This window comes from Vipera berus (assembly GCF_964194415.1).
Source record: "Vipera berus genome assembly, chromosome: 1".
NCBI lineage: Eukaryota > Metazoa > Chordata > Lepidosauria > Squamata > Viperidae > Vipera > Vipera berus.
In genome coordinates this window covers 345097562-345123406 of record NC_138202.1, presented here as the reverse complement: position 1 = coordinate 345123406, position 25845 = coordinate 345097562, and the positions used below count along the sequence as shown (strand labels likewise).

General features: G+C 42.5%; 1 protein-coding gene across 3 annotated transcripts in view; it reads left to right on the top strand.

The window, feature by feature from the left end:
• Positions 1 to 25845, top strand: part of RASA4B (RAS p21 protein activator 4B) — a 77332-nt gene that overhangs the window by 48906 nt on the left and 2581 nt on the right. For all 3 annotated transcript variants that reach the window (XM_081313127.1, XM_081313128.1, XM_081313129.1), the window contains 14 exons: positions 607 to 736; positions 5912 to 5993; positions 7775 to 7909; positions 12211 to 12302; positions 12673 to 12790; positions 14345 to 14498; positions 15558 to 15622; positions 15738 to 15850; positions 17529 to 17721; positions 18085 to 18222; positions 18577 to 18721; positions 19323 to 19492; positions 21243 to 21380; positions 23752 to 23887. In XM_081313127.1, coding sequence (XP_081169253.1) covers positions 607 to 736; positions 5912 to 5993; positions 7775 to 7909; positions 12211 to 12302; positions 12673 to 12790; positions 14345 to 14498; positions 15558 to 15622; positions 15738 to 15850; positions 17529 to 17721; positions 18085 to 18222; positions 18577 to 18721; positions 19323 to 19492; positions 21243 to 21380; positions 23752 to 23887 — 1809 coding nt within the window. The remainder of the gene's footprint in view (positions 1 to 606; positions 737 to 5911; positions 5994 to 7774; positions 7910 to 12210; positions 12303 to 12672; positions 12791 to 14344; positions 14499 to 15557; positions 15623 to 15737; positions 15851 to 17528; positions 17722 to 18084; positions 18223 to 18576; positions 18722 to 19322; positions 19493 to 21242; positions 21381 to 23751; positions 23888 to 25845) is intronic.

The window sequence follows — 25845 nt, the reverse complement described above, 5'->3', positions numbered from 1 at the left end:
GGATCACATGATCCCAGGATTCTGCAACTGTCAAAAGTACATGCCAGTTGCCAAGCGTCCAAATTTTGATCACATGATTGTGGGGATGCTGCGATGGACATTAAGTATGAAAAATGGTCATAAGCCACATTTTTCAGTGCCATTGTAACTTCGAATGGTCACTAAATGAATGGTTGTAAGCCGAGGACTACCTGGTTATATGCCACAGTAAATTAGGCTACCATTTTGTGCAAACCTGTGGTGGCTTATTCAGTAACCCAAGATTAATCAATGCACGACTTTGTGCAGCGTGTGTAAACCAAATGGTAAGCAAGAAACTTTCCTGGAGGAACTTTCTATTTCAGCCCATCCTACCTCACAGATTGCAGGAGGATATAACTGTGGCAGGGAGCAAATGAATGCTGTCTTGGAAACTAGAAGGAAAGACAACATCAAACTTTAAACAATAGATGATAATCAAGCTATGGGGTGGGAATGAAATGTCAAGAAAGTGTTGGATAATCTTCTTGAAGTCTCACCTTGCACCATCCCTGCAGGGTAGACTCTGCTGTTGTTCTTATCTTACAAATTTGGTCCCCCCCCTTCTCTTCATGCTCCTGTTCTTAGGCTACAGTGGTTGGTTGAACCTCATGGAAATAGACCCTGATGAGGAAGTGCAAGGAGAAATCCACCTGCAGATGGAGATCATCGACAGCAGTACGGCAAGGAAGTTGCGCTGCATTGTGTTTGATGCCAGGTAAAGTAGAGGCCAGGAAAGAGCAGAGGGTCTTGCAAGGAGGCAGCGTTGAGAATAATAATAATAATAATAATAATAATAATAATAATAATAATAATAATAATGATGATGATGATGATGATGATGATGATGATGAAGAAGAAGAAGAAGAAGAAGAAGAAGAAGAAGAAGAAGAAGAAGAAGAAGAAGAAGAAGAAGAAGAAGTAGTTGGAAGGGACCTTGGAGGTCATCTAGTCCAACCCCCTGCTCAGGCAGGAAACCCTATACCATTTCAGACAAGTGGCTGGCTAGTCTCTTCTTAAAAACGTCCAGTGTTGGAGCATTCACCACTTCTGGAGGCAGGTTGTTCCACTGGTTAGTTGTTCTAACTGTCAGGAAGTTTCTCCTTAGTTCTAGGTTGCTTCTCTCCATGACTAGTTTCCATCCGTTGCTTCTTGTCCTTTCTCCAGGTGCTTTGGAGAATAGCTTGACTCCCTCTTCTTTGTGGCAGCCCCTGAGATACTGGAACACTGCTATCATGTCACCCCTCACCCTTCTCTTCGTTAAACTACACATACCCAATTCCAGCAACCGTTCCTTATATGTTTTACCCTCCAGTCCCCGAATCATCTTTGTTGCTCTTCTCTGTACTCTTTCTAGAGTCTCGACATCTTTTTTACATCGTGGTGACCAAAACTGGATGCAGTATTCCAGGTGTGGCCTTACCAAGGCATTGTAAAGTGGTATTAGTACTTCACGCAATCTTGATTCTATCCCTCATTAACTCATTGGAGAAAGCAGGGGAAGGAAGAAAGAGAAGATGAGGTCAGAACTCCAAATAACTCCAGTGTTCATGGCCAATTGCTGGTTGAACTGTATGTTTTCCTCCTGTTTTTAAAATTGTTTAAGTCCACATAACAAGCAATACCTGATTAACTTTGGCTGACCTTAAATACAGTAAGTGAGAGGTGAAGTGGTTAGTAGTTGTATGGAAGACCACCAGAAAAATCCTAGAGCTGGAGGCCAAAATAGATTTTTTAAAAATTCTGGAAGAAGGCCAAGATAGCAGTGTTCCAATATCTCAGGGGCTGCCACAAAGAAGAGGGAGTCAAGCTATTCTCCAAAGCACCTGAAGGCAGGACAAGAAGCAATGGATGGAAACTAGTCAAGGAGAGAAGCAACCTAGAACTAAGGAGAAACTTCCTGACAGTTAGAACAACTAACCAGTGGAACAACCTATCTCCAGAAATGGTGAATGCTCCAACACTGGAAGTTTTTAAGAAGAGACTGGACAGCCAATTGTCTGAAATGGTATAGGGTTTCCTGCCTGAGCAGGGGGTTGGACTAGATGACCTCCAAGGTCCCTTCCAACTTCTTCTTCTTCTTCTTCTTCTTCTTCTTCTTCTTCTTCTTCTTCTTCTTCTTCTTCTTCTTCTTCTTCTTCTTCTTCTTCTTCATCACCACCATCATCATCATCATCATCATCATCATCATCATCATTATTATTATTATTATTATTGTTGTTGTTATTATTATTATTCCCTTCAAAAAAGAAAAAGAAGGATAGGAGGTGTCCACATAGACCAGTGTTTTTCAACCTTGGCAGCTTTAAGCTAAGTGGACTTCAGCTCCCAGAATTCCCCACCCAGCAATACCGATGTGCAGAGTTGGAGTTGAGATCTGCTTAGGGAATTCTGTAGCTTTACCCAGGTTTGACTAATCCTGAAACATTCAACAGCTCTATCCCTGCTGAATGACCGTCCACAGAAAATCTCAAGATTGAAAAGCTACAATTGTGGGAGCAAGACTTCCCAGAGGAAGCCAAGGAAAACCACTTCCATATTTTTGCACCAAAGACCACATGATCACCAGGAGTGAGGTTCAACTCCATTTCATAGCCGCCTTGAACTATGCCCGCTCTAAGAGCAATTTATAACGATCCCAAATTCTACAATTCTCTGTTCCTTTGTTTTGAATTTCTGTTTCCAGCAGGATGGAAACAAATACCAGGAGAAAAACATCAGGCAAATTTTACTCAGTTTGGGAAGGTTGTAAAAGAGGATGTTAAAATTTGTTCTTAATGTTATTTTTGTACATTTAAAACATTTTTAGAGTTTACAAAGTGGTGAGGATCTTACCAGATTTGTCTTTAGGTGTCATGGTATTTCGGAGGGCACCTGTTCCTTTACATCAGGCAGGTTGCTCCAACCTGCGGCCTCCTAAGACCACGTTAAGTGAGAATTCTGGGAGTTTAATCCATTTTTAGGCAACCACGTTGAGACAAGGCTACTGTGAAATATGGGAAGTATCTTAACATACTGCAGTTATCAGATCAGTTCTTAAAATTATTGCCTGTTGATGCATTATATAACCAGCTACATTTGGTTAGTATTAATGTCTGGCTCAGTATGTTGGGCAAAGTCAATTTTTTTGGATAATTTATAATTTGAACCTGGGAATAGAATGCATTATTTCATGAGGTTATTATACATGCTGTTTAAACCAGGTAAGGTTAAAAAGAAAAAGGAAAGCCAAAGAGAAATGGGAACGTTATCTATCCCCCCAAAAAAGTACCCTAAAATAAATTCTAGCATTCTTGAAAATTGCAACATTAGGGTAAGATTTCAGCTTGATCCTGTTCCTGGGGCCTTTGAATGTTCTTTCTTTTAGTTTCCATTTTTTTCTTCCTTTATTATGGGCGATGTGCAAAACCAAACCTAACCCTGCTTAGCATTAGCAAGATTTCCACCTCATTTTCTTTCATTTCTTTCATTTCCTGCGATACAAAACAGAGGGTTGTTTACAGTTTCTAGACTTATTTTACAAGAGCTCTGCTGCCAGAATTTCTTAGAAGTCACTGTGATTTCTGAATGTCCTGTTGTTTTCAGGTCTTAAGCTTCCAACTAGCTTTAGACACTTGGCCAAACCTTTCCTGTCTGAGAACATTTTGAGCTGGTATAGCTTTCTTGTTCTATGTGCCCTAATCTCAAATAAAAAGGAGCTTGACAATAAGGAACTGTGCCTAGCAACCTAAAATCAAAGGAATGACCACTAAATCAGCAATTTACAGTATCTGGCTCAGTGTTTCTCAACCTCAGCAACTTGAAGATGTGTGAATAATCATTCTGGGAACTGAAGTCCACACATCTTAATGTCATTGAAGTTGAGAAACACAAGTCTAGGCCAATCTCTCCCAGTCTGCTGTCTTCTAGCTAGATTGCCTTCCATCTCTGCAGGTTTTTAAGAAAAGATTGGACAGCCATTTCTCTGGAATGGTATAGGGTCTCCTGTTTGAGCAGAGGGTTGGACTAGAAGACCTCCAAGGTCCCCTCCAACTCTGTTGTTCTGTTCTGTTCTGTTAAATTCCCAAATGGGCGTTACTGAGAATTGGGGGAATTTGTCCACATATCTAGAACACATCCTGGGGTTCTGAGTGTTTTGTGGCAGGCTTCTGCCTTAACCAAAGAAAAATAATTTAAATCCTGGCTACCATAACAGAGCAGACTGTTTTATTAGGGTAAAATTGGAGCAAGGATCGAAAAAGATGAGTTTGACTAGGAAAAAAATGTATATTTTTCCCCCTTGCTTTCTGCAAGCAAAGGATCTGGCGATATGAATCAGAACTGTGTACTTTTCCATTTCCTTCCTTTTCTTGAGCCTTGGAATCCATCAGGTCACTGCTGGATACAAGCATCCCATATTTTTTCATTAAAATAAACCCCAGCCTGTAATTGAAGGAAATCACTTTGAAATTACAAGCTGCCTCTGTGAGTAGTGATTTTCTGTTTGAACATTACACAGAGTGTCACCAGGAAGGGGTGAGTGAGAAAGAAGAAAGCGAGGGAGGGCAGTCTCCTTGCAGGATGCATGTTATTATTTTCAAAGGCCTTTTGATGGAAACGGCCAAAGAGATTCTGGAGGGACCATACTGGAGCAGAAAGTTTCGTGCCTTTATTGAAGATTTTACCATTGTTCGTTCGTGTTCCATTCTTCTGAACCACACGACTCTCAAAATTCCTCTTTGTTTATTGTCCAAGTAATACAGCTCTCCAGGGCTCCCAGGCGATCTTCCTGTTTTATAGACCTGTGTAATTAGAGTGAGAAAAAAACCCTCTTGCAATTAAAAGACCCAGGGGCAATTGGATGGGGTGGGCAAGATAAAACCAAACAGAGTGTGTCTGAACAGTTGCAATCTTTCAAGGGTTCAGAGCTAGAGGGACATACTGGAAATCACAAGGAAGTCAGGACAATGCTATTTTGCACAGTTACCAATGCAGAAAAAAACCAAACCAAGCCAAAATAAAAATGCTTGGAAGACTAAAGTATTGATTCCCAAAGGAGACAGATTGTTATTTATCTTTATGGAGTTATTGGTATAAGAATTCTCTAGAATGGGGGTCCTCAACCCCTGGGCTGCAGCCCACTACTGGGCCGCGTGACCTATTTGCAACCGGGCTGTGTGAACGGTGGGGTGGCGTGCATGTGCATGCACAGCTCAACCGGTGCAAGTGGCAGGCTGGTGCGCATGCATGTACTCACAGCTCACACAGTTTGGGGAGAGAGAGGAACCGGGCAACATGAGTGGCAGGCCGGCACACGTGCAGCTCAACTAGTTGAGCTATGTGTGCATGCACGTGGATGCCGGCCTGCTGCTTGCGTGAGCCAAGCTGCATGTGCACATGGGCCCACCACTCAAGCAGCCTGGTTCTCTTCTCCCCCAGCCAGCTGGGCTGCCAAGCCACAAAGGTTGGGGACCACTGCTCCAGAAGACTGACTTGCCCTTAGATTTCCTGTATTCTTCAAGAGTGTCTATGACAGTGTACAAGAGTCTGCAGGTGGAGGTGCACCAATTTGATCGTGGGTACTGCAAGGTTAAGAGAGCTAGTTTGGTGTAGTGCTTAAGACATCAGATTAGAAACCAAAAGACCGGGAGGCACAAAGCCAGCTTTCCCTCAGCCTTAGGAATGAGGTCATAGCAAACCACTTCTGAAAAACCTTGCCATGGAAACTGCAGGGCCTTGTCCAGGCAGTGACCCAGAATTGGACACAATTTCCAGGTCGTATTCAAGAGTTTGCCAAAAGTATATGGCAGACTTTAGTTTTTCAGGACTTGAACTTGTCTTAATTTTTTCTTATATTCATGCAAATGGGACCTTCAGCATCTGTAACCTTCCTTCTCTATCCCTTTCCTTCAAGGGATTTAGCTCGGAAAGATCGGAATGGCGCTTCTGATCCTTTTGTCAGAGTCCGCTATAACAGCAAAATTCAGGAGACTTCGGTGAGTTGAGATTGTGAGGGGGAGGAGAAGAAGATAGGACTACACCAGTTTTTGAAACTGAAGTTGATTCTGTCCAACTTTGGCTTACAATTTATTAAGGCCCAACGTACTACAGGCAGTCCTTGACTTATGGCCACAATTGGGACCAGAATTTCTATTGCTCAGTTGTTAAGTGATGCACATCCAATTTATGATCATTTTTTCCACAGATTTATTTTATTAGATCTATAAAACTGACCATTGGAAAGACCTAAGGCAGCTTAAATTAAAAATTCAGCAAAAACAAGGTGCAAAAGGTTTTTAAAAACTCAACACATCGATGAAATACATAAAGTTTCAAATCTCATAATTCCCAGTCTGGAGAGATTTGGCTTGCTGGACTAGAAAAATCATATGTATTATACAGAACCCATGGCCAGCCATAAACACACACACGAGAGAGAGAGAGAGAGGGGGGGGGAGGGAGAGGGAGAGGGAGAAGGAGAGAATAGATGGATGGATAATAGGTAGATGGATGGATGGATCAATGATAGATAGATAGATAGATAGATAGATAGATAGATAGATAGATAGATAGATAGATAGGATAGCTAGATAGATGATAGAACACAGTCAGACAGAGAGACAGAGACACAAAAGTGTGTGTGTGTGTGTGTGTGTGTGACTGGCCAAGGGTTCTGTTTGCTTGTATAGCGGGATCATTAAAAAAGAAAGTTTCTCCTACAGCTTCCATTACTATAAGTAGTCCTCGACTTACAATCATAAATGGGACTAAAATTTCCATTGTACATCAGTTGTTGTGTTCTCAAGTTGAGTTGGACTAAATTTTACAACATGTTTTACAGTGATTGTTAAGCCAATCCAGCTTTTCTAACGGGCAGGTTTTGCCAGAAAACTGCAAAAAAATATATTGCATAATCATGTTACCACGGGATGTTGCAACCTATTGTGAATACAAGGCAGCTGCCAAACAACCGAATTGCGATCGTGTGACTGGTGGTCATAAGTAAAGACCATAGTCACTTTTTCCAAGGCCATCATAACTTTGAAACCCCATGAAACAAAGGGTTGTATGTTGAGGAGTACTTGTAGGTGCTAATGTTGAGTGGAGTGAAATAGGGAAAGGTGTTGCATTCATTTAGGGTTGTGACCTTCCCTACTGGTCAGCCTCCAAAGATTCATTTAACCATAACCCTCCATCTATCTTCCCCAGCCAGCGCAATTCGTTATTATGTTACTGGGGCGTAGAGGAGTTGTAATCTGGCATCATTGGAACATCTCCCATCTTAGGCAGGCTGCCATATCCCTTCTAGGATTTCCCTGATACAGTTAGTCCTTGACTTACGACCTTCCGTTTAGTGACTATTCAATGTTACAACAACACGAAAAAGGTGATGCGCTATGCTCTGATCAGTTTTCACACTTACGACTTTTGCAGCATCCCCACGGTCATGTGATCAAAATTCAGACGCTTGGCAACTGACTCATAGTTATGATGGTTGCAGTGTCCTGGAGTCATGTGATCACCTTTTTCGACCTTCCGGCAAGCAAAGTCAATGGGAAGTCCTGATTCACTTAACAACCGTGTTACTGTCTTAACAACTGCAGTGACTCATTTAACAACTGTGACGAGAAAGGTCATAGAACAGGGCAAAACCCACTAAACAACTGCCCTTGCTTAGCCACCGAAATGTTGGGCTCAACTGTGTCCGTACGTTGAGGACTACCTGTGCAATGGAATTGGCTTCCCACTTCTTTAGACTCTGCTCTTTCTTCTCCAGGTGATCAAAAAGTCTTGCTACCCCAGATGGAATGAGACCTTTGAGTTTGACCTGGATGAGTCAGCCACAGAAAAGCTCTGTACTGTTGAAGTCTGGGATTGGGATCTTGTCAGCAGGAATGATTTTTTGGGGAAGGTGAGTTGAAAAAAAGAAAAAAAGAAAAAAGGACAGATTGAAGGTAGGTTAGCACATCTGAGGAGCAAGGAAGGAGGCTGCTCTGTTGAAAGACTGTTTTGCTCTTACTATATTTAGAAACTCTAACTTGAGAACCGGGAGGAGAGCAATAACCCGAAGTAGCTGCTTGCAAATTCTTGTGACTAAGACGTGGGATATGAAGGTCTGAAAAGTAAACATGACTGCAGTTGAAATCATCAAGTTCTTGACTGTTTGTACTGCCTCAAACATAGTGCTATGGCAAATCTAGACAGCACACTGAAAAGCAGAGACATTACCTTGCCAACAAAAGTGTGTATAGTCAAGGCCATGGTTTTCCCAGTTGCAATGTATGGCTGTGAAAGTTGGACCGTAAGAAAGGCTGAGTGCCAGAGGCCTTTGAGCTATGGCGCTGGAGAAGATTCCTGCGAGTCCCTTGGACTGCAAGGCAATCAAACTGATCAGTCCTAGAGGGGATCAACCCTGACTGCTCTTTAAAAGGCCAGATTCTGAAGCTAAATCTCAAATACTTTGGCCATCTAATGAGAAGAAGGAAGGACTCACTGGAGAAGAGCCTAATGCTGGGAAAGATTGAGGGCAATAGAAGAAGGGGACGACAGAGAATGAGGTGGCTGGATGGAGTCACTGAAGCAGTAGGCGTGAGCCTAAATGGACTCCAGAAGATGGTAGAGGACAGGAAGGCCTGGAGGAACGTTGTCCATAGGGTCGCGATGGGTCAGACACGACTTCACAACTAACAACAACAAGATGATGCTGGTGTTTGTTTCTTTGTTTTTTCACTGTCTTCCTTCTTTTTTTTCTTAGTGCACACCTAAAAGAAAGGAGTTTTGATAATAACACTGGGGCCTATCTATCTAAAAGCATGGGTAGAGACCCATTGTACAAAGCCATGGCTTGCTTTAGCCTGAGTTATTTATTATGTTTTACCTTAATCAGTTTTCCAGAAAGAAATAGGAAGAAAAATACAAAAAATGGGAAGGAAGTACATGAGAAACTACAAAACAAAACTTAAATAAAATCAGAAAAGGTGGAAACTATCTAGATGTGTCACATATCAATCAAATGTCAAAGAGATATCTAATCTACCTAAAGGGATAGCATAAAATAAAAAATAACAATTATCTAATCTTAGAGAAGATCATAACATCTATGTCACAGAAAGACAAACCCAGTTTATTAGTGGATAAAATTGCCTTTTCAAAAATGTATCTCTTGAACGCAATCCTTTATAACCAAAATAGTACTATTTTTTCTAATATATTTTATGGATTTTTTAAAAACATAAATCACAATAATTGGTGAACAGTGTGTTGCCTGGGTTACATTTATAAAAACAATCATTAACAATTGATTTCTATAATCCATAATCCACATTATGGTTTTAGTTGATTTCTTCTTTTACCAAAATATCCTCTTTTGCAAACATTGAGTTAATTACAATTCTTATTGTTTTGATAGATAACAATTATATATATATATATATATATATATATATATATATATATATATATATATATATATATATTTACCAATATTCCTAAAAATAATAATCACATCAGTATATTTCTTTTCTATCCAATCATTCTGGTTGCCTTATCATAGATCCTGTTACAGTCCTTATTTTAATTTGTTTCTCCCACCAAATTCTAGGTATTCTTACTGGTTAAGATTTTCTCAAAAATTAATTACATTTAAAAATTTAACTCTATTTTTCCATATGAACCATCTCACACTTTTACATTTCTTAAGGAATAGATAAAACAATGGAAAAAAAAGAAAGGAGAGCAAGAGTAAAGGAACATAAAAAATAACATACTACTTAAAATATATATTCCTCCTAAGCTAATATATATTTATATCCTAAATTTCTTATTCTTTTTAACCATAATTAAAAATATGCTTAATCTTTAAACATTCCATTTAATACATCTAGTCATCTAGTCCTTTAAAGGCAAAGGTAAAGGTTCCTCCGCACATGCGTGCTAGTCGTTTCCAACTCTAGGGGCTCATCTCCGTTTCAAAGCCAAAGACCCAGCGCTTGTCCGAGGACATCTCCATGGTCATGTGGCCGGCATGACTAGACGCCAAAGGTGCATGGAACGCTGTTACCTTCCCACCGTAGTGGTCCCTATTTTTCTACTTGCATTTTTACGTGCTTTCGAACTGCTAGGTTGGCAGAAGCTGGGACAAGTAACAGGCGCTCACTCTGCTATGTGGCACTCGGGATTCAACCCGCCAAACTGCCGATCTTCTGATCAACAAGCTCAGCGTCCTAACCCACTGAGCCACCGTGTCCCTTATCTAGTCCTTTAACTCCTATTCAAAACATTTTTATCCATTATAATTTTCTTAAATTCAATCACATTTAAGTATCTAAAACATTTCCTTTATTTAAGTCATTTCAACGTTTGTATATTACTCATGCTACTTTTTTTTATTAACCTTTCATTTATTTGTTGAATAAACGGTTGGGCTCTCACAATACCCAAGCCCAAACCAGTAAGCCACATAGTGTAATGTGTGAATGGATTCTTATCTTTTAACATTTCGGCAATGCCTGGAAAAATGTCACTGCGTAATTCATGATGAGTCACAGCACTACAAAGCAGACTGTCTTCCTTTGTTACTAGATCACTGCAGAGTCATCTTTACCGTTTATTTATTAGATTTATTTGCCACCCGTCTTGGCTCCAAGCAGCTCTTATCATTAAGCATGGTAGGGAGTGAACTGGGGCCAGACCCCCTCCGCTGCCCTCCCCACATGCTCTTCAGAGGCCCCCTGACCATTTGATTCATTAAGAGGGTCCTCAGGATGAGACACTGTGAGTTGGCTGGGCCACCTGCCTGCACCTTTTATGAAGGCACCTTGGTGATGTTGTAAAATGAGTGGGTCTGCCAGGGAAGGAGACTTGTGTGAGAGAGAGAGAGATGGGCAATTGGTCCTCTTGAGTCTTGACCATACTAGGCACTGGATGCAAATCATTGACAAGACAGATGCATTTATTTCTTGATTTATGCAGCCACCCATCTCACATACATAATTTTGGGCTGCTTTTGAGGATAAAACACAAGCGATAAACACAAACAATAAACATAAATAATAAACTCAAACAACCGTTGCTTGTATGGACACAAGCATGCACTTTGTATTGGGTCAAGATGGTGATGACGTTGATGACAACTGATGGTGACTTTTTTTAAAAACACTGCCAACAAAATCAATTTGGCTTCACAGGTTCACTTTTTTTTCTTGCAAAGTTTATTTATTTATTTTATTTATTAAATTTTTATACCACCCTTCTCCCAAAGGACTCAGGGCGGTGTACAAGGCAAAGTTAAAGAAGTGGTTTGATATTCAGTCTCCCAGGATGGTTTTTCAGACATCCTACAACAGGGGTCCGTGGACCGGTACTGGGCCGTGGCATACCAGCTACTGGTCCGCACAAACAAGCAAAGCCCCACCCGTGGGATGCAGGCAGCACACAAAACCACACACTCACCGGTCCATGGAAAAACCTTTCTCCATGGAACTGGTCCCTGGTGCCCAAAAGGTTGGGGACCTATGTCCTACAACATCCCCCTGAATACTAACCAGGCCTGACTTTTGCTTAGGTTCTTAGCCCAAATAAACTTGACCATGTGCTGCCATTGGCTGGGTCATTGTTATTACTGCAAATATTTATACCCTCCCAATTGCAAATGTTTTTCAAACTTGGCAACTTTATTGTGGACTTCAACTCCCAGAATTCTCCAGCCAGCTGGATGCTGGAGGAATTATGGGAATTGAAGTCCACACATCTTAAAGGTGTTAAGTTTGAAAAACATTATCTCAAAACATTCAAACCATATGAGTAGAAAAACAATGAATATTATTTTGAAACAAACCAAAAATCACACTTTACAGAGGCTCTTAAAGGGCACTTGGAGGTGGTGACTTGGAGCGGGGAGAATCTTTCATACAGGCTGATTCCTGCTTTTTCCCCTGTCCGTTCAGGGATCTTGTGAGTGGGACAATTGATAATAAAGTGTTAATTTGCTAGGACTCTATACTAGCCCTGCCTTGAAAAGTAGGATGCACCTCTTTGCCTCCATGACATGTTCTCTACCACTGAGCTTCCTCCCATCCCAAGAATTGACATGGAAGAAACAATTGGGGAATGGCTTATCCCATCACCTACTTGCTACTTGATTGCTGGATCTTGGATGGTTAACATCTTTTGGAGGTCCACCAACTCCTTTGGACATTTCTTTCTGATCTGCAGGTGGTATTCAATGTGCAAAGGCTGAAGGCTGTCCAGCGAGAAGAAGGATGGTTTTTGCTCCGCCCAGACAAATCCAAGCCAAGATTGGATGAGTAAGTCTTCATTCTCAGTGTTCACCAGGCTATCAGTGGAGAAATGAAAATTAGGAGCACCTTGGAAGTTTAGAAGGATTTCCTCAAAAGGGTTGGAAGTTGCCTTACAGTGTCTTGAGCTGATTCATCTTGTCTACTTTTATTTATTTTTTGTCTGGTTAGTTAATTTTGCCCTAGGGCTAACAGAAGTGCCTGAGATCAACTTTGCTCCTTTTGAGAATAATTGTGGAGATGCTTATGAGAAACATTCCATGAGATCATCCACAATAGACCCTTAAAAACTGAACTATGTCTACCATCCCCAAATGGCCCTAGGTGGTAACCAACGTATAAGGTATATCTAATATCCTTATTTTTCCCTGTGTTTCAGAGGGAATCTAGGTTCCTTACATCTCCAGGTACAGCTTCGGGATGAAATGGTTCTGCCATCCATCTACTACCAGCCTCTTGTGGAGCTGCTGTGCCAGGAAGTTAAAGTAGGGGTAAAGGTGAGACAGAATAACAGAATTGGAAGGGACTTTAGAGGTCTTCTAGTCCAACCCTCTGTTCAGGCAGGAGACCCTATACCATTTTGGACAAATAATTGTTCGATTTCTTCTTAAAAACTTCCACTGTTGGAGCACCCACAACTTCTGGAGGCCTGTCCTTCCACTGATTAAGATCCTTGTATTATTCTTGTTCCTGGAGAAGGAGTGGATGGGAGCCCCCAGTTCTTATTCCAAAGATTTCTTATGATCTTTGGGTGATCGTAGATCAGGTAGTTCTCTCATGCTAACCTAGTTCACAACCCAGATCCACCATTAGGGAGAGTGAAGTGCTGGCGTTGTGATCCTGGGGAAAGAGGCAACATGCACAGTTCTGCAGCCATTCCATCTGAGCCATCCAGTCACTCTCTTGAAGAATATAGTGCTTCAGGCCACACAGTCTTTTCTGAACCTCCTAGGCTGGCTGTGTTGTGATTCAGGGTCAGCCTGTGGGGTCGGCAGTTGGGTCGGACGACTCAGAGGAGGAGGGGGGTGTTGAAGAGCTTGCTGGGGGGGTTGGAGAACTTGCTGATGAGAGCCCTCAGCCAGGCCCCTCCCACCTGGTCACGATACAGACCCAGCTGTGTGAGCCTGATAGCGTGGATGAAGATGACCCACAGCTGGCCCTGTTCAAGGACGCCCGACGCAGGAGGCAGTCAATCAGGAGTAAACAGAGGAAGGTAATGGGGCACCTCGGAAGGAGGCAGAGAGAAGCCACGCCCTGAACTGTTTAAAAGGGGAATGCGTGGGAGGGCTGGTTTGCTGAAGGCAACCGCTTGAATAGCTCCTGTTTCATGGTTCGTGTTTGCTCTCTTTGCTCTGTTTATGTTTTTATGTTAATAAATTTGGCAGGCTTAGTTCCAGCCTCTTGCTTTCTTGTAAAAGGGGTTGTCCCTGCCTTATCTGCAGGGCCGGTAGCAGGCTGGTACAGAACAGGCTGGCTCATTGCACTCAGGAGTTGGTGGTGGATCCTCCCTTATTGCTAATACTGTACTGAAGCAAAATTGAGCTGATGGAGGAATTTCTGTACGTGAAACAAAGGGCCATGTTTGAATCATGGCAACTGGAATACTTTCGTTCATCTGAAACATTTTGCTGCTTATCAGAGTAGCTTCTTTGTTTGATAAAGATTCTCAGACTGAAAAAGCTGCTTCGATGAGCTGCGAAACGTTTCAAACCGAAAAAGAAAAGAAATCCGGTTGCCGCGATTCAACTTCTGAGTAACTCTCTGTGTGGGTGACTGAGACTCTTCATCAATGTTTCATCTTTTGCTTTAAGCGGAAAAATATCTTTGGCTCCTACTTATGACTCCTGTGTGGCTTGGAATGGAAGGCAGCTGCACAAAGACTGTATGTGTCATGTAATGTGCTTGATAAAACAGAGAATGCAGAAGGTTATGTTCAAAGGGACACACGAAACATCACGTTTTTATGAAAAATACCCCCTCCCCTTCTGAAACAATGTGCATTAACTTCTCCATGAAATGTATTTCCTCTGCCCACACTCTTCTCCTTACAGAACCAGAAAGGGCACTTAATAACCCTGATTGATGAGACCACAACAGCTGAATGCAGACAGGAACTTGCGGTCAACCTGGTCAAGCTCTTCCTCGGCCAAGGCTTGATTAAAGAGTTCTTGGACCTCCTCTTCAAACTGGAGCTGGACAGAACCTGTAAGGACCAGCCAGGGCAGGAGGGAAGGGGTTTACGCTACCCATCGCTTTATGCTATGATTTTGTGCATGGGTGGGAGAGAAGGGAGGGTGCCTTTGAGTTAGTGTTAACCCCTGGTGACTGCTTGGATACGTTCCTGCCATTTTCCTGGTGTGTGTGTCTGTGTGTGTCTGTGTGATTGGGGATGTTGATTTTGTTTTAATTGTTCTTCTTGTTAATGAAACCATGGATATCTTAATATTTTTGTCACATAAATTGCCAAGGAGTTCATTCTGATTGTCATGGGCTATACATGTAATAAATTAATTACCATGAATGGTGGGATGTGGGTTCAAAGGAGCTAGACCAGTAGCTAAACTAGTAGCATTAAGTAGTTTGTGGTTCTGTGTGATATCTTAATGTGTAGCATGTAAACCAGGACACTACGTTAAATCTTTTTTTCCCATTTTGGTACATCATATTGTATGAGCTATATAATGCATTTGGTCAACCCGGGTGTAAAGCATTTTGTGTAAATACAGCCAATGGACATGCTAAACCTGTCCAACTCAGTTTATTAATTGTCTGTCCTATCTTGTCTTTTAATCCCAACATGTATTGTGGTCGTTTTAGTTGTGTTCAAACTCCTTTGCATTCAGTTTGGAATTGTCAAGGTATTTAGAAGCTTTCTGGGTGGACAAGATGGGCAGCAAAAGCTAAGGAAAAGAATGCAAAGAGGAGAGAATATCTGAAATAAGATATAAAGGGAAGAGAGCGATCAATATGAAAAAGAGGGAAGTCTTCCGAGTTGGCAAAAAAAAAGTCTTTGAAAGCCAGTGATGGCAAAGATGAATATCATATTCATTTCAGGCAATCATTTTTGCTATTCTATCATCTAAGAGAAAGATATAGCCGAATCAAAGAAGACAGCCAATGAAAGATGTCTTGACTCTTTCAAGGGTTAAAATGTAACCAATAGATACAGTAGCAAGTCATCCTGGTTTCTTCATAAAACAAGATGAAGTGGTTGAAAGGGTATATAGTTCAGTGACCAATCCTAAACCACTCTCTGTGTTTCAGTTGAACCCAACACATTGTTTCGGAGCAATTCTCTAGCTTCTAAGTCTATGGAGTCATTTCTGAAGGTACTTTTGGGGATTCTGTCTTCCTTCTATGACGGGGGGTGGGAGGCTCTTCCCGCCAGTTTCTGATGATGAAGCTCACTACCTTCTGCTGTGTCCCTAATCTCTGACTCTGTAGGTGGCAGGTATGCAATACCTCCATCGAATCCTTAGGCCATCAATCAACCGAGTGTTTGAAGAGAAGAGATACATCGAACTAGATCCCAACAAAGTGGAAAGCAAAGAGATCGGGTAGGAAGGAGCAACAGTGGGGAGAGACTTATAGTCAAAGGGTTTTTGAGCCACCGGACACAAAACCTTGAGAAGGGGTTGTGGGTGCTTTCACAAAATGGCAACCCTTATTAGCATTATCAATCCCAACCCTCCCATTTACCAGAATGCAAACTGGGGTGGGGGATGGGGCCTCTTGTTCTCCAAGATTGCTATTTTCCATCCCAGGTTCTTCAGAAATGGCTGATTTGATTCACAAGTGCATTCTGGGAAATAAAGTTGGGGTGTTTCTTTGAAATAAGCCAGTTTCAATTTTAAATATATTTTAAGTTAGAAAAAAATCAAGTGCGGCAAGAAATCTTGATTGACCAGCATGTTAGTGCCTAAGACAGAGAGAAAGTTCTATCAATGTCGTTAAAATTCTTTACCTGGATGCTGTTCAGGCATAAAAAATGCAAAGTATGGAGGATTCATATAATTATGCATAATAAAAACTAGACCTGCTTATCAAGGAAGTAAAGTAGATCTTGAATCCTAGTAGTTGCTAGAGGTCATTCCCATTGTCTTATTGCTTGAGGCGATTAAAACATGTATCAGGCAACATAATTTTAAATTTTGTGGCTAGTAGACAAGTTACATTGAGTATTCCACTGACACTTTGAATATGCATCCTTCACAGCATTTATAGTGGCTCTGTAGAATGAATGAATGAGAAAGATTCATTAGATAGATAGATAGATAGATAGATGATAGATAGATAGATAGATAGATAGATAGATAGATAGATAGATAGATAGATGTAGATAAATGAGAGACAGAGAGATACTGTAGATAATAGAGGTAGATAAATGATAGATAGATAGATAGATAGATAGATAGATAGATAGATAGATAGATAGATAGATAGATAGATAGAGCGCTACCATGTTTTTAGTGCATCCAGAGAGGAAGTAAGACGATACCAATCTATCTAGCATGAACCAGCAAAGACTTTTTCCCCACATTTAATTAGCATGTTTACTTTTCTGAAAAGTATGGTGAATTGTGTACCGTAATTGGAAATGAAGCCTGGCTGCCTGGTTGAAGAACCAGCACTAGTTCTACTAGAGCTTCAGCTAAGGCAGTTTTCACAACTTTAGCAACTTTAAAAGGTCTGGGTTTCAACTCCCAGATTTCCAGCTGGCATGCTGACTGGGGAATTATGGGAAATGAAGTCCACTCAACTTAAAATTGCTAAGATTAAGAAAAACTAAGAGCCTCCTCCGATCCTAATGATAGCAATAGCATTTAGACTTATATACCGCTTAACAGTGCTTTAGAGCCCTCTCTAAGCGGTTTACAGAGCCAGCACATTGCCCCCCAACAATCTGGGTCCTCATTTTACCGACCTTGGAAGGATGGAAGGCTGAGTCAGCCTTGAGCCGGTGAGAATCCAACTGCCGAAATGCTGACAGTCTTCAGTCAGCAGAATTAGCCTGCAGTATTACATTCTAGCCACTGCGCCATTGAAGATGTAATCAATCATTCACCTGCTACTCGCCATCAAACTGATGGGCTATTCATGCTTTCAGAGCATGAAGCAGCCATTTTGAATGTGACATCAATCTGATTGGATACTGCATTTTGGGTAATCCAACATGGCTCTGAATGGCACGCAGGAAGTTCTGAGTTATTTCATTATTTTTGTTTCTTGCTCCAGATGCTCTAGCCTTCACCGGATCCACAGTGAAAGTGAGGTGATCCAGCAGAGCGGCCAGCTCCTTCAGTCGTATCTGACTGACCTACTGAACACCATCACCAGGTCTGCCAAGATGTGTCCTCCTGTCATCCGTGCCACTTTTCAGCTACTTTTCAAGAGAGTGGGAGAACGGTTCCCCGAGGAGAAAAATCAGGTCAGTTGGGCAGCATTCTTCTAACTCAATCTCGGTCCCCTCCCAGGAATGTGGGATTATAATTTTGTAAATTCTTTGCAATTACAAATTCTTTCGTAAGTCTTCTGCTTCTTTGTCAGGTAAGGCGACTTGTCAGATCTTGTGGGAAGAAAAGCCGCAGGATCGTAGAGTCCCATCCAGCAGGGATTTGAATGTGTTTTTAAAGGAAGGGCCAGTTTCATTTCTAGTTTTGTTATCTTCTTCCAACCACTCTCCTTTTCTCCAAGACAACAAACTGAGAGGTTTGGTATTGCCTGTCAGATTGTTTTTGTCTTTGGTCTGTTCCCATCCCTTTTCAAAAACTGTATCCTTCTGCACCTGCAGAATGTGAAGTTCATTGCCATCACCAGCTTCCTCTGCCTACGATTCTTCTCTCCAGCCATTATGTCCCCCAAACTCTTCCACTTACGGGAGAAGCACGCCGATGCTCACACAAGCCGGGCTCTGCTTCTGCTGGCCAAGGTAAGACCCGGTCCCAGAAGAAATGCTCTTAATAATGCAATGATGTCCAAAAGGGGTCCTTTTTTTGACTCTTGTCAAGTGTCCCTTGCTCTCTTTTCTAATGTCTTATTTCATCTCGTCTTGCTTGCCTTCTCCTTGCCCTTCCCCTTCCCCCTCCCCTGCCCTGCCCTCCCCTTCCCCCAAGCATGACTCCTGATTGGATAGTGCAGAGTGGCTTTTTACTGTAAATCTCAGTCCCCTTAATCCCACAAGTCCCAACATTCTCCCCGCTGCAAACCATGCTGGTTTTCTCTCAATCTGGGTGAAGTTTGTTCTTGAGTTGTAGTGACTTGTTCCGATTTTCTGCTGGGCCAGGCTGTCCAAAACGTGGGGAACATGGACACAAGCATCAGCCGCACCAAGGAAGCATGGATGGCCCCTCTGCAAGCCACCATTCAACGCGGTGTTGCCCAGATGAAGCAGTTCATCCTGCAGTTAATCGATATTGAGGAGAAAGAGGGTAAATGCTTGATAAAGTCAAAGAAATTAAGAAATGTTCTGGTTACTACAAGCAGCAGAGCACTTTCTCCGAGCCATCAGCCAGATGGTAGTTTACTGGTATCTGAAATTTAGTGCCTTATCCCATTTCTTTCATAGTATGGCAGTCCTCAATTTATGACCATTTGTTTAACGACAGTTCAAAGTTATGACAAAAAAGTGATCTACAGTCCTTTTGTATGTATGTTGTGATATCACATGCCTATACAAAAGGGGCAGAGCTTGCATCCCAAGGACAAAGGCAAAGCTGGTGACCAAAATAGCAAACTTGTGGATGACCCTGGTTTCCCACCCTTGGTGTCATCCAAAGAGGGGAGCGCAGCAAAGCTAGATGGCTTCACTAATGGCTTTGAGTAAGACACTTTGCAGGGACTTTCCCAGTTAACAACAAGCTAGAAGAGAGACTTATATAAGCAGGACTGGGGTTAGCAATGAGGACAGCAGATTATATCCTGTGATTTTCTGGCAACTGTTATTATTACTATTATTGTTGTTGTTATTTCATGCTCATTCAGAACACATGCACATATATTGCATTGACTGCTGTGAATGTTGAATTGCAGAATTAGACCTGCAGAAGCCCATTTCCCTGCAACCTCAGGTTGTAAAAGAGGGGTACCTCTTTATCCACAAGGCAAGAAGCAAGGGGCCTCTCCTCTCGTTCTCCTTCAAGAAGCTCCATTTCTCATTAACGCATGAGGCTCTCACCTGTGCCAAGACACCCAACTCCAAGGTAGGTAAAGGACAGAAACTGGCCACCACCCAAGGCTCTGGCCGTGTTCCTTCTCTTGAAACCCTCTATAAGTTGGGGAGTCCAAGGAAGGAGTGCCCATGAAGGCTGGCCAGTCATCACAGAAGCTAGGTCTCTTCTCCCGAAGCAACAACCAAATGGCCAGGCTCAAATTATCCTACTTTGGACACGTTTGAGCTGTGATGGTGCAGTGGTTAGAATACAGTATTGCAGCCTCACTCTGCCTACTGCCAGGAGATTGATCCTGATGGGCTCGAGGTTGATCCTTCCGAGGTGGGTAAAATGAGGACCCACATTGTGGCGGGCCATATGCTGACTCTGTAAACCACTTAAAGAGGGCTGTAAAGCACTATGAAGTGGTATATAAGTCTCAGTGCTATTGGTATTGCTATTATGTGAAGACTGAGCTCTCTAGAAAAGGTACCACTGCTGGGAAAGATGGGAGGGAAGAGAAGAAGAGGATGCTGAGCTGCAAGGTGGATGAATTCAGTTGCAGTGGCAATGGAGGAGTACCATTGGGAGATTTAAAAAGACCAGGTTAGGGATAGATCATTATATAATCTACCTCCATAGTTGTCAAAAACAACTTGATGGCACATAATCAATGAAATCTTTGAGGCCCTTGAAGCAATGTAGTATAAGAACATTGGATTAGGAGTGTAGAGGCTTGAATTCATGGTGCGATTTTGGACATTGTGCTGAAGAAGAATAACTTTCAAGCAAGCTCAGAATTCAATTGATTATTAGCGATGGAATATGACAGCGTGATAGTACAAGTTTCTACTATAGTGGGGAGAATATTTCTGGACGGCCAACAACCACACTTAATGTTTTTGATGGCAATGATTTTGGGGTAGCTTTAAGTGTTTGGGGGGATCTGGTGGCTCAGTGGTTAAAGATATTCTGTGCACCTCTGCATATAGTCACACTGGCCACATGACCACGGAATTGTCTTGGACAATGCTGGCTCCCTCAGCTAAGAAATAAAGATGAACGCTACCCCTAGAATCAGACGTGACTGTATAGGGCCGTGATGGCGAACCCGTGGCACGGGTGCCACAGGTGGCACGCAGAGCCCTCTCTGTGGGCAAGTGCACCATCGCCCCAATCCTAGGCTTTCAGCTGGGTTTTATAAAACCTTTTCACTTTAGGCCTCCACCGCCGTGTGCAAAAAAAAAAGGTTCAATCAATCAATTTCAACTTCTTATGGGGAAAAAAAGATCTCACAAAGTTGGAATTGACTGATTGAACTTTTTAGTCCCACGCAGTCTGCCATTACCACCACAGCCATGCCCACCCAATGGGCCATGCCCACCCAATGAGCTACACCCACCCAATGGGCTACACCTACCCAATGGGACACGCCCACCCGGCACCCAACGATATATAAGTGGGTTTTGGGTTGCAGTTTGGTCACTCGGTCTCTAAAAGGTTCACCATCGCTGGTATAGGGGAAACCTTTACCTTTTTAAGTGTTTTCCATATGAGGGAAACTTTAGAAGAGGATTTGTCAAATTCATGGAGGAAGAAAGCTCTACTTCTAGGTATTACCTGTTGTGATGATATATAGAAATCTCCATGGTTAGAGACAGTCTACTCCAGAATACTAGTGGCTACTAGGGAAAAACTGCTAAAAGCATCTGGTTGGATTCAGAATGCGAAACAGAGTTTGTTTCCATTTGATCCAAGGCTTCTCCTTCTCTGTTTATATATTTATGAGATTTCCTTTCAGAAAAGCTCCTTCGTGCCACTGACAAGCATCCGGGCAGCTGAGAAGGTAGAGGAGAAGAGTTTTGGTATCTCCCATGTCATGCAGATCATCTACACTAACGATGCTGGGCAAGAAGACACAGCTTACCTGCAGTGCAAGGTGGAGACACAACAAGTCACATTTTGCTTGGATGGGGAGGGAGAAGCAAGAATTCCATCTGGGTGACCACATGACACAAGTTGTATTGGTAGATACGACATGCCACTTGTTTTGTGAGATGAGCAGCTATATAAATCAGACAAACAAATGCAAAGAATCCAGCAGTTTCTCACATCTGCAAACCTGAGAGATGCTTTCAAATAAAATGCAAGGGAATCAAAATGTTTTAAGGAGAAACAAACATGCACCCCGTTGATACTTTGCTCCAGCAGGTGTAGCACCTGGCCATCTTGGTCTGGGTTTAGAAGCTAAGCAGAATCAGGTCTGGTAAATACTTGGAAGAGAAGCCACTAAGAAATCTCAGGGCTGTAGTCAAAATGTCCCCAAACAAGACAGCAGGAAACTAATTTCATTCTGCTGTCAAGAAAAGTATGCATGTATCAATGAATTCACCAGGAGATGAATTTAAGTTGAAAGACACTTTTTATGAGAGTTTAACAACAGCATAGGCCAGGGGTCTTCAAACTTGGCCCTTTTATGCCTTGTGGACTCAACTCCCAGAATTCTTCAGCCAGGAAGAATTCTGGGAGTTGAAGTCCAGAAGTCATAAAAGGGCCAGGTTTGAAGACCCCTGGCATAGGCCTTATTTGCATCATGAGAATGATCCAGCATCAGTCAGGCTTAGCTAATCTGGAATGACTCATTGATGGTGTTTCAGTTAGGATGAACACCACCATGGAAAGATTTGACTGCAGTAGATGAAAACAAGTGACCACAGAGGCGGAATACCAAGAGAAGTTCTATTTTTGCAGTTCTTCTCCAGGTCTTTGTCTCGATAATGACTGATAACAAGGCCAGGTAGCCCTCCAATAAGTAGTTAACATACCATGAAAGGAATTTATTCAGTTAAATTAATTTAGCCCCATCTACCTAAAAAAAAAAAGGATTTGTCTCTAGCTAAATTATATGTCATGGTTCCGATAGATGAAACTCTTCAAAAGAACTTTGAGGCATTGTTTACCTTAAAGGATCTTTTATTCGAGTAGCATAATATCGGCACTACATAATCGAAGCCAAAAACTGAATTCCCCTCCCCTGGGCACATAGTATCAAAGCACAATTCCCTCCTCCAATTAACAGTCATAAATCACATTCCCCAATTAGCTTGAAGTGCGGGCTCTCCAGCTCTCCAGCCTGCCAATTCTTTATCAGATCTGGGCTCAATAACCTTGATTCTCATGCTAGGTTTAGTGTTGTTATGTCTAGCTGGACTCTCATTCACATCCCCCTCCCCTCCCAGCATCATCTAACTCTAAAAGCGAAAGGGAAAAGATGACTACATTTCCATCTGTTGTCAATGCAAAAACACCTGATGTTAGCAGCGTAGACATTATAATCTTCTTTGAACACTGGGTCAATTAAATCAGTTTTGCAGTTGACATAACCTATATTAGGCATTGAGCTTAAATGGACTCCAGAAGATGGTAGAGGACAGGAAGGCCTGGAGGAACGTTGTCCATAGGGTCGCGATGGGTCGGACACGACTTCGCAGCTAACAACAACAACATTAGGCATTGACATTTAATTAGACCATGAAACCATTGTATCAAGTAAATTTGGAAAATAAATGAATTGTGTGAATCAGATTGTAATTCTATTCCATATTTGCATTTTATCATTGGGTAATTTTAATAGGCATGGTTCAGTATCAACTATGGTTCAAGCATCCTGTTACATTTCTATTCTCTCGTGTATGAATGTCACAATGAACAAGACTGAAGGTCAAATGGATCTTTTAAGGCAGACATGTCAAACACAAGGGCCGGGGGCCGGATGCGGCCCGTGAAGTGGTTTCATGCGGCCCACGAAGCCATCCTGGAAACAGTGAGGGAACGGCCCCCACTGCCTTGGCCCTGGCCCAGAGACCCTCCTTCTGTCAGAGACCCTCAGATCTGTCCCACTCCTGCCCAGGCCCCCATAGGCACCCTTGATGCGAACGATGTAGAGCTGGCCATGCCCACCCAGTAGGCCATACACACTTTAGCCACGCCCACCCAGTAGGCCACGCCCACCCAGGCCACACCCACCCGGCCCCCTGAGGGCAACCGCAATGCTGATGCGGCCCTCAATGAAATTGAGTTTGACACCCCTGTTTTAAGGGAATTGAAACAACTCAACACTGGCTTCCTGACTTTTATGTCCAGTCTGCTTTCTGTTGACTTGCAGTGTACAGCATGGGAAAAACCACAGCCTGGGCCTGTTTCCCTGATTGTAGGGCAGAAAAGGGGGGGGGATATGTTAAAGGCCCTGGCTACATCTGGTCAGAAGAATCCACGGCATTGATGTCTTTTTGCCTTGTCTTCATTTACAGTGTGTGAATGAGCTGAGCCAGTGGCTCTCAGCCTTACGGAAAGTCTGTGGGAACAACAAGGGAATGCTATGCTCCTATCATCCAGGGGTTTTCAGAGGAGACAAATGGAGTTGCTGCCACCAAAAGGACAAAGCAGGTATTGCATCCTTTGGCAATGCTACTGTATTGCCCTTGATATTTCCCATATCTCTGGGAATGTGGGTATGTGTATCACAATGTTTTCTCCTTAAGTTTATTTTAATATATATCAATATATAGAGTGCTTTTTTAAAAAAACTACCCAAAGTATAGAAAAGAAAAATGTACAGCTACTGCTTGTGTAATGATCACTCGCTTGCCAACCACTCAAATTTACGGTGGCCCTTTCCAGAGCTACTTACAACCCGGTTCCAGAATTCCCGCCCCCTCCCCCCCACACACATACACGGTCATGTGATTGCATTTTGGACAATTGGCAACCAGGGCATTTGCTTAAGGTTGTAGAATCAGGCATGATCACATGGTGACCCGGTTAATGAGTGCTACAACTTACAACCATAATTCCAGGCTCAATAATGCTTATGAGTTGAGGACTGCTTGTACAGTGACATACACACACACACACACACACACACACACACACACACACACACATCCCTGTTAAGTAAATATGCAGAATCAGTTACTTCAAAATCTGGAGTGGCAGGTGGTCCAGAGGTGAAAACTCTCACCTCCCACTTGGAAGGTTGAGAGTTCAGTCCTAGACAGCAGCAGATGTTTCTCTATCAAAGTGCAGAGAAAAAATATCTGCTGTGAACTTAGCAATAGGCATCAGGAAAGGCATCCAGTCAGTAAATGCTCAGTTCCCTTCAGTTACCCTGATTCCCACCCCAAAGCAAGAGATTACAGGGTCGTAAAAATAAAAAAAAAAGTTATTTCAAAATCTGATCATATTGAAGTAGTCTTATAACATGTAATCCAGGTTGTTCTTATTTTGGCGCTTGATTTTGATACTTTTCTACCTGGTGGAATGTTGGAAAAGCATTATGTAGCCTGTTCAAAACATCCACCGGTATGCTTGCTCACCATAACCTGACCAGAGCAGGACAAAAATTGTGATTGGAGGAGAAGCCAATGAAAGAAAGACTTTTCAGAATAGGGTGGATCCAGTCAGGGACTACAGAAAAAAATATTCCTGAAAAAGATTTCCTGTTGCATCCCTGTAGGGGAGGCATTGAGGTAAGAGCTTTGCACGCTGACAGTTGCTCCATTGTAAAGCCCTTTGACCCATAATGGAGCTGCTATCCCAGAAGCCCTGTTAGGCATGTGTAAGGACCCACCTCAGCTAACCACCTAAGAAAGCAGAACTCTTGAAACAGGCATTGTCTCAAAAGGAAACTTTTATTAAGGGTTAATGACAGTAGGGAAGTCAAAGCGAGATCTGGGGAAAATCCCGCTTAAATGGTATAGTTAAGCTAGCAATATTCCTCCTTCCACCAGAGTCATAATGTCCATTTAAAATCCAGCCAATGCACAGGTGGCACGATGTGTGGGTAACTGGCAAGATTGGCACGCATCTCAAGGTCTTCTCCAGTTTAGTTTCCCTGTAACCGTCTCCCTGATAAGAGAGACGCATTCCTTTCTCAAGGGGATAGAGGCGAGAGAAGAAAAGCAGAAAGCAAGTTATCCCAAGCGAAAGCAAATTCCCCCCTCCCCCAGCAGAATGGCAGGCCCCAAAACAAGAGCACAAGAGTGTATATGCAAGGAAGACAATAAGGATTTGGGGACCTGACATATGCTTTTCCATCCCAATGGATATGTTGAGAATATATTGCAGGTAGTCCTCACTTAACAACGTTTCATTTAGTGACTGTTCAAAATTATGACGGTGCTGAAAAATGTGTCTTGTAAGTGACCCTTATGCTTGCAACCATCACAGACACCCTGTGATTGAGATTCAAATGCTGGACAACTGTCACACATTTACAACAGTTGCAGTGTCCCATGGTCACACGATCTCATCTCATCGTCATTTGCAACCTTCCCAGCCATTTGCTTCCCACCAGCAACATCAATGGGAAAGCCAGCAGAGAAAGTCATAAATCACATTCTATG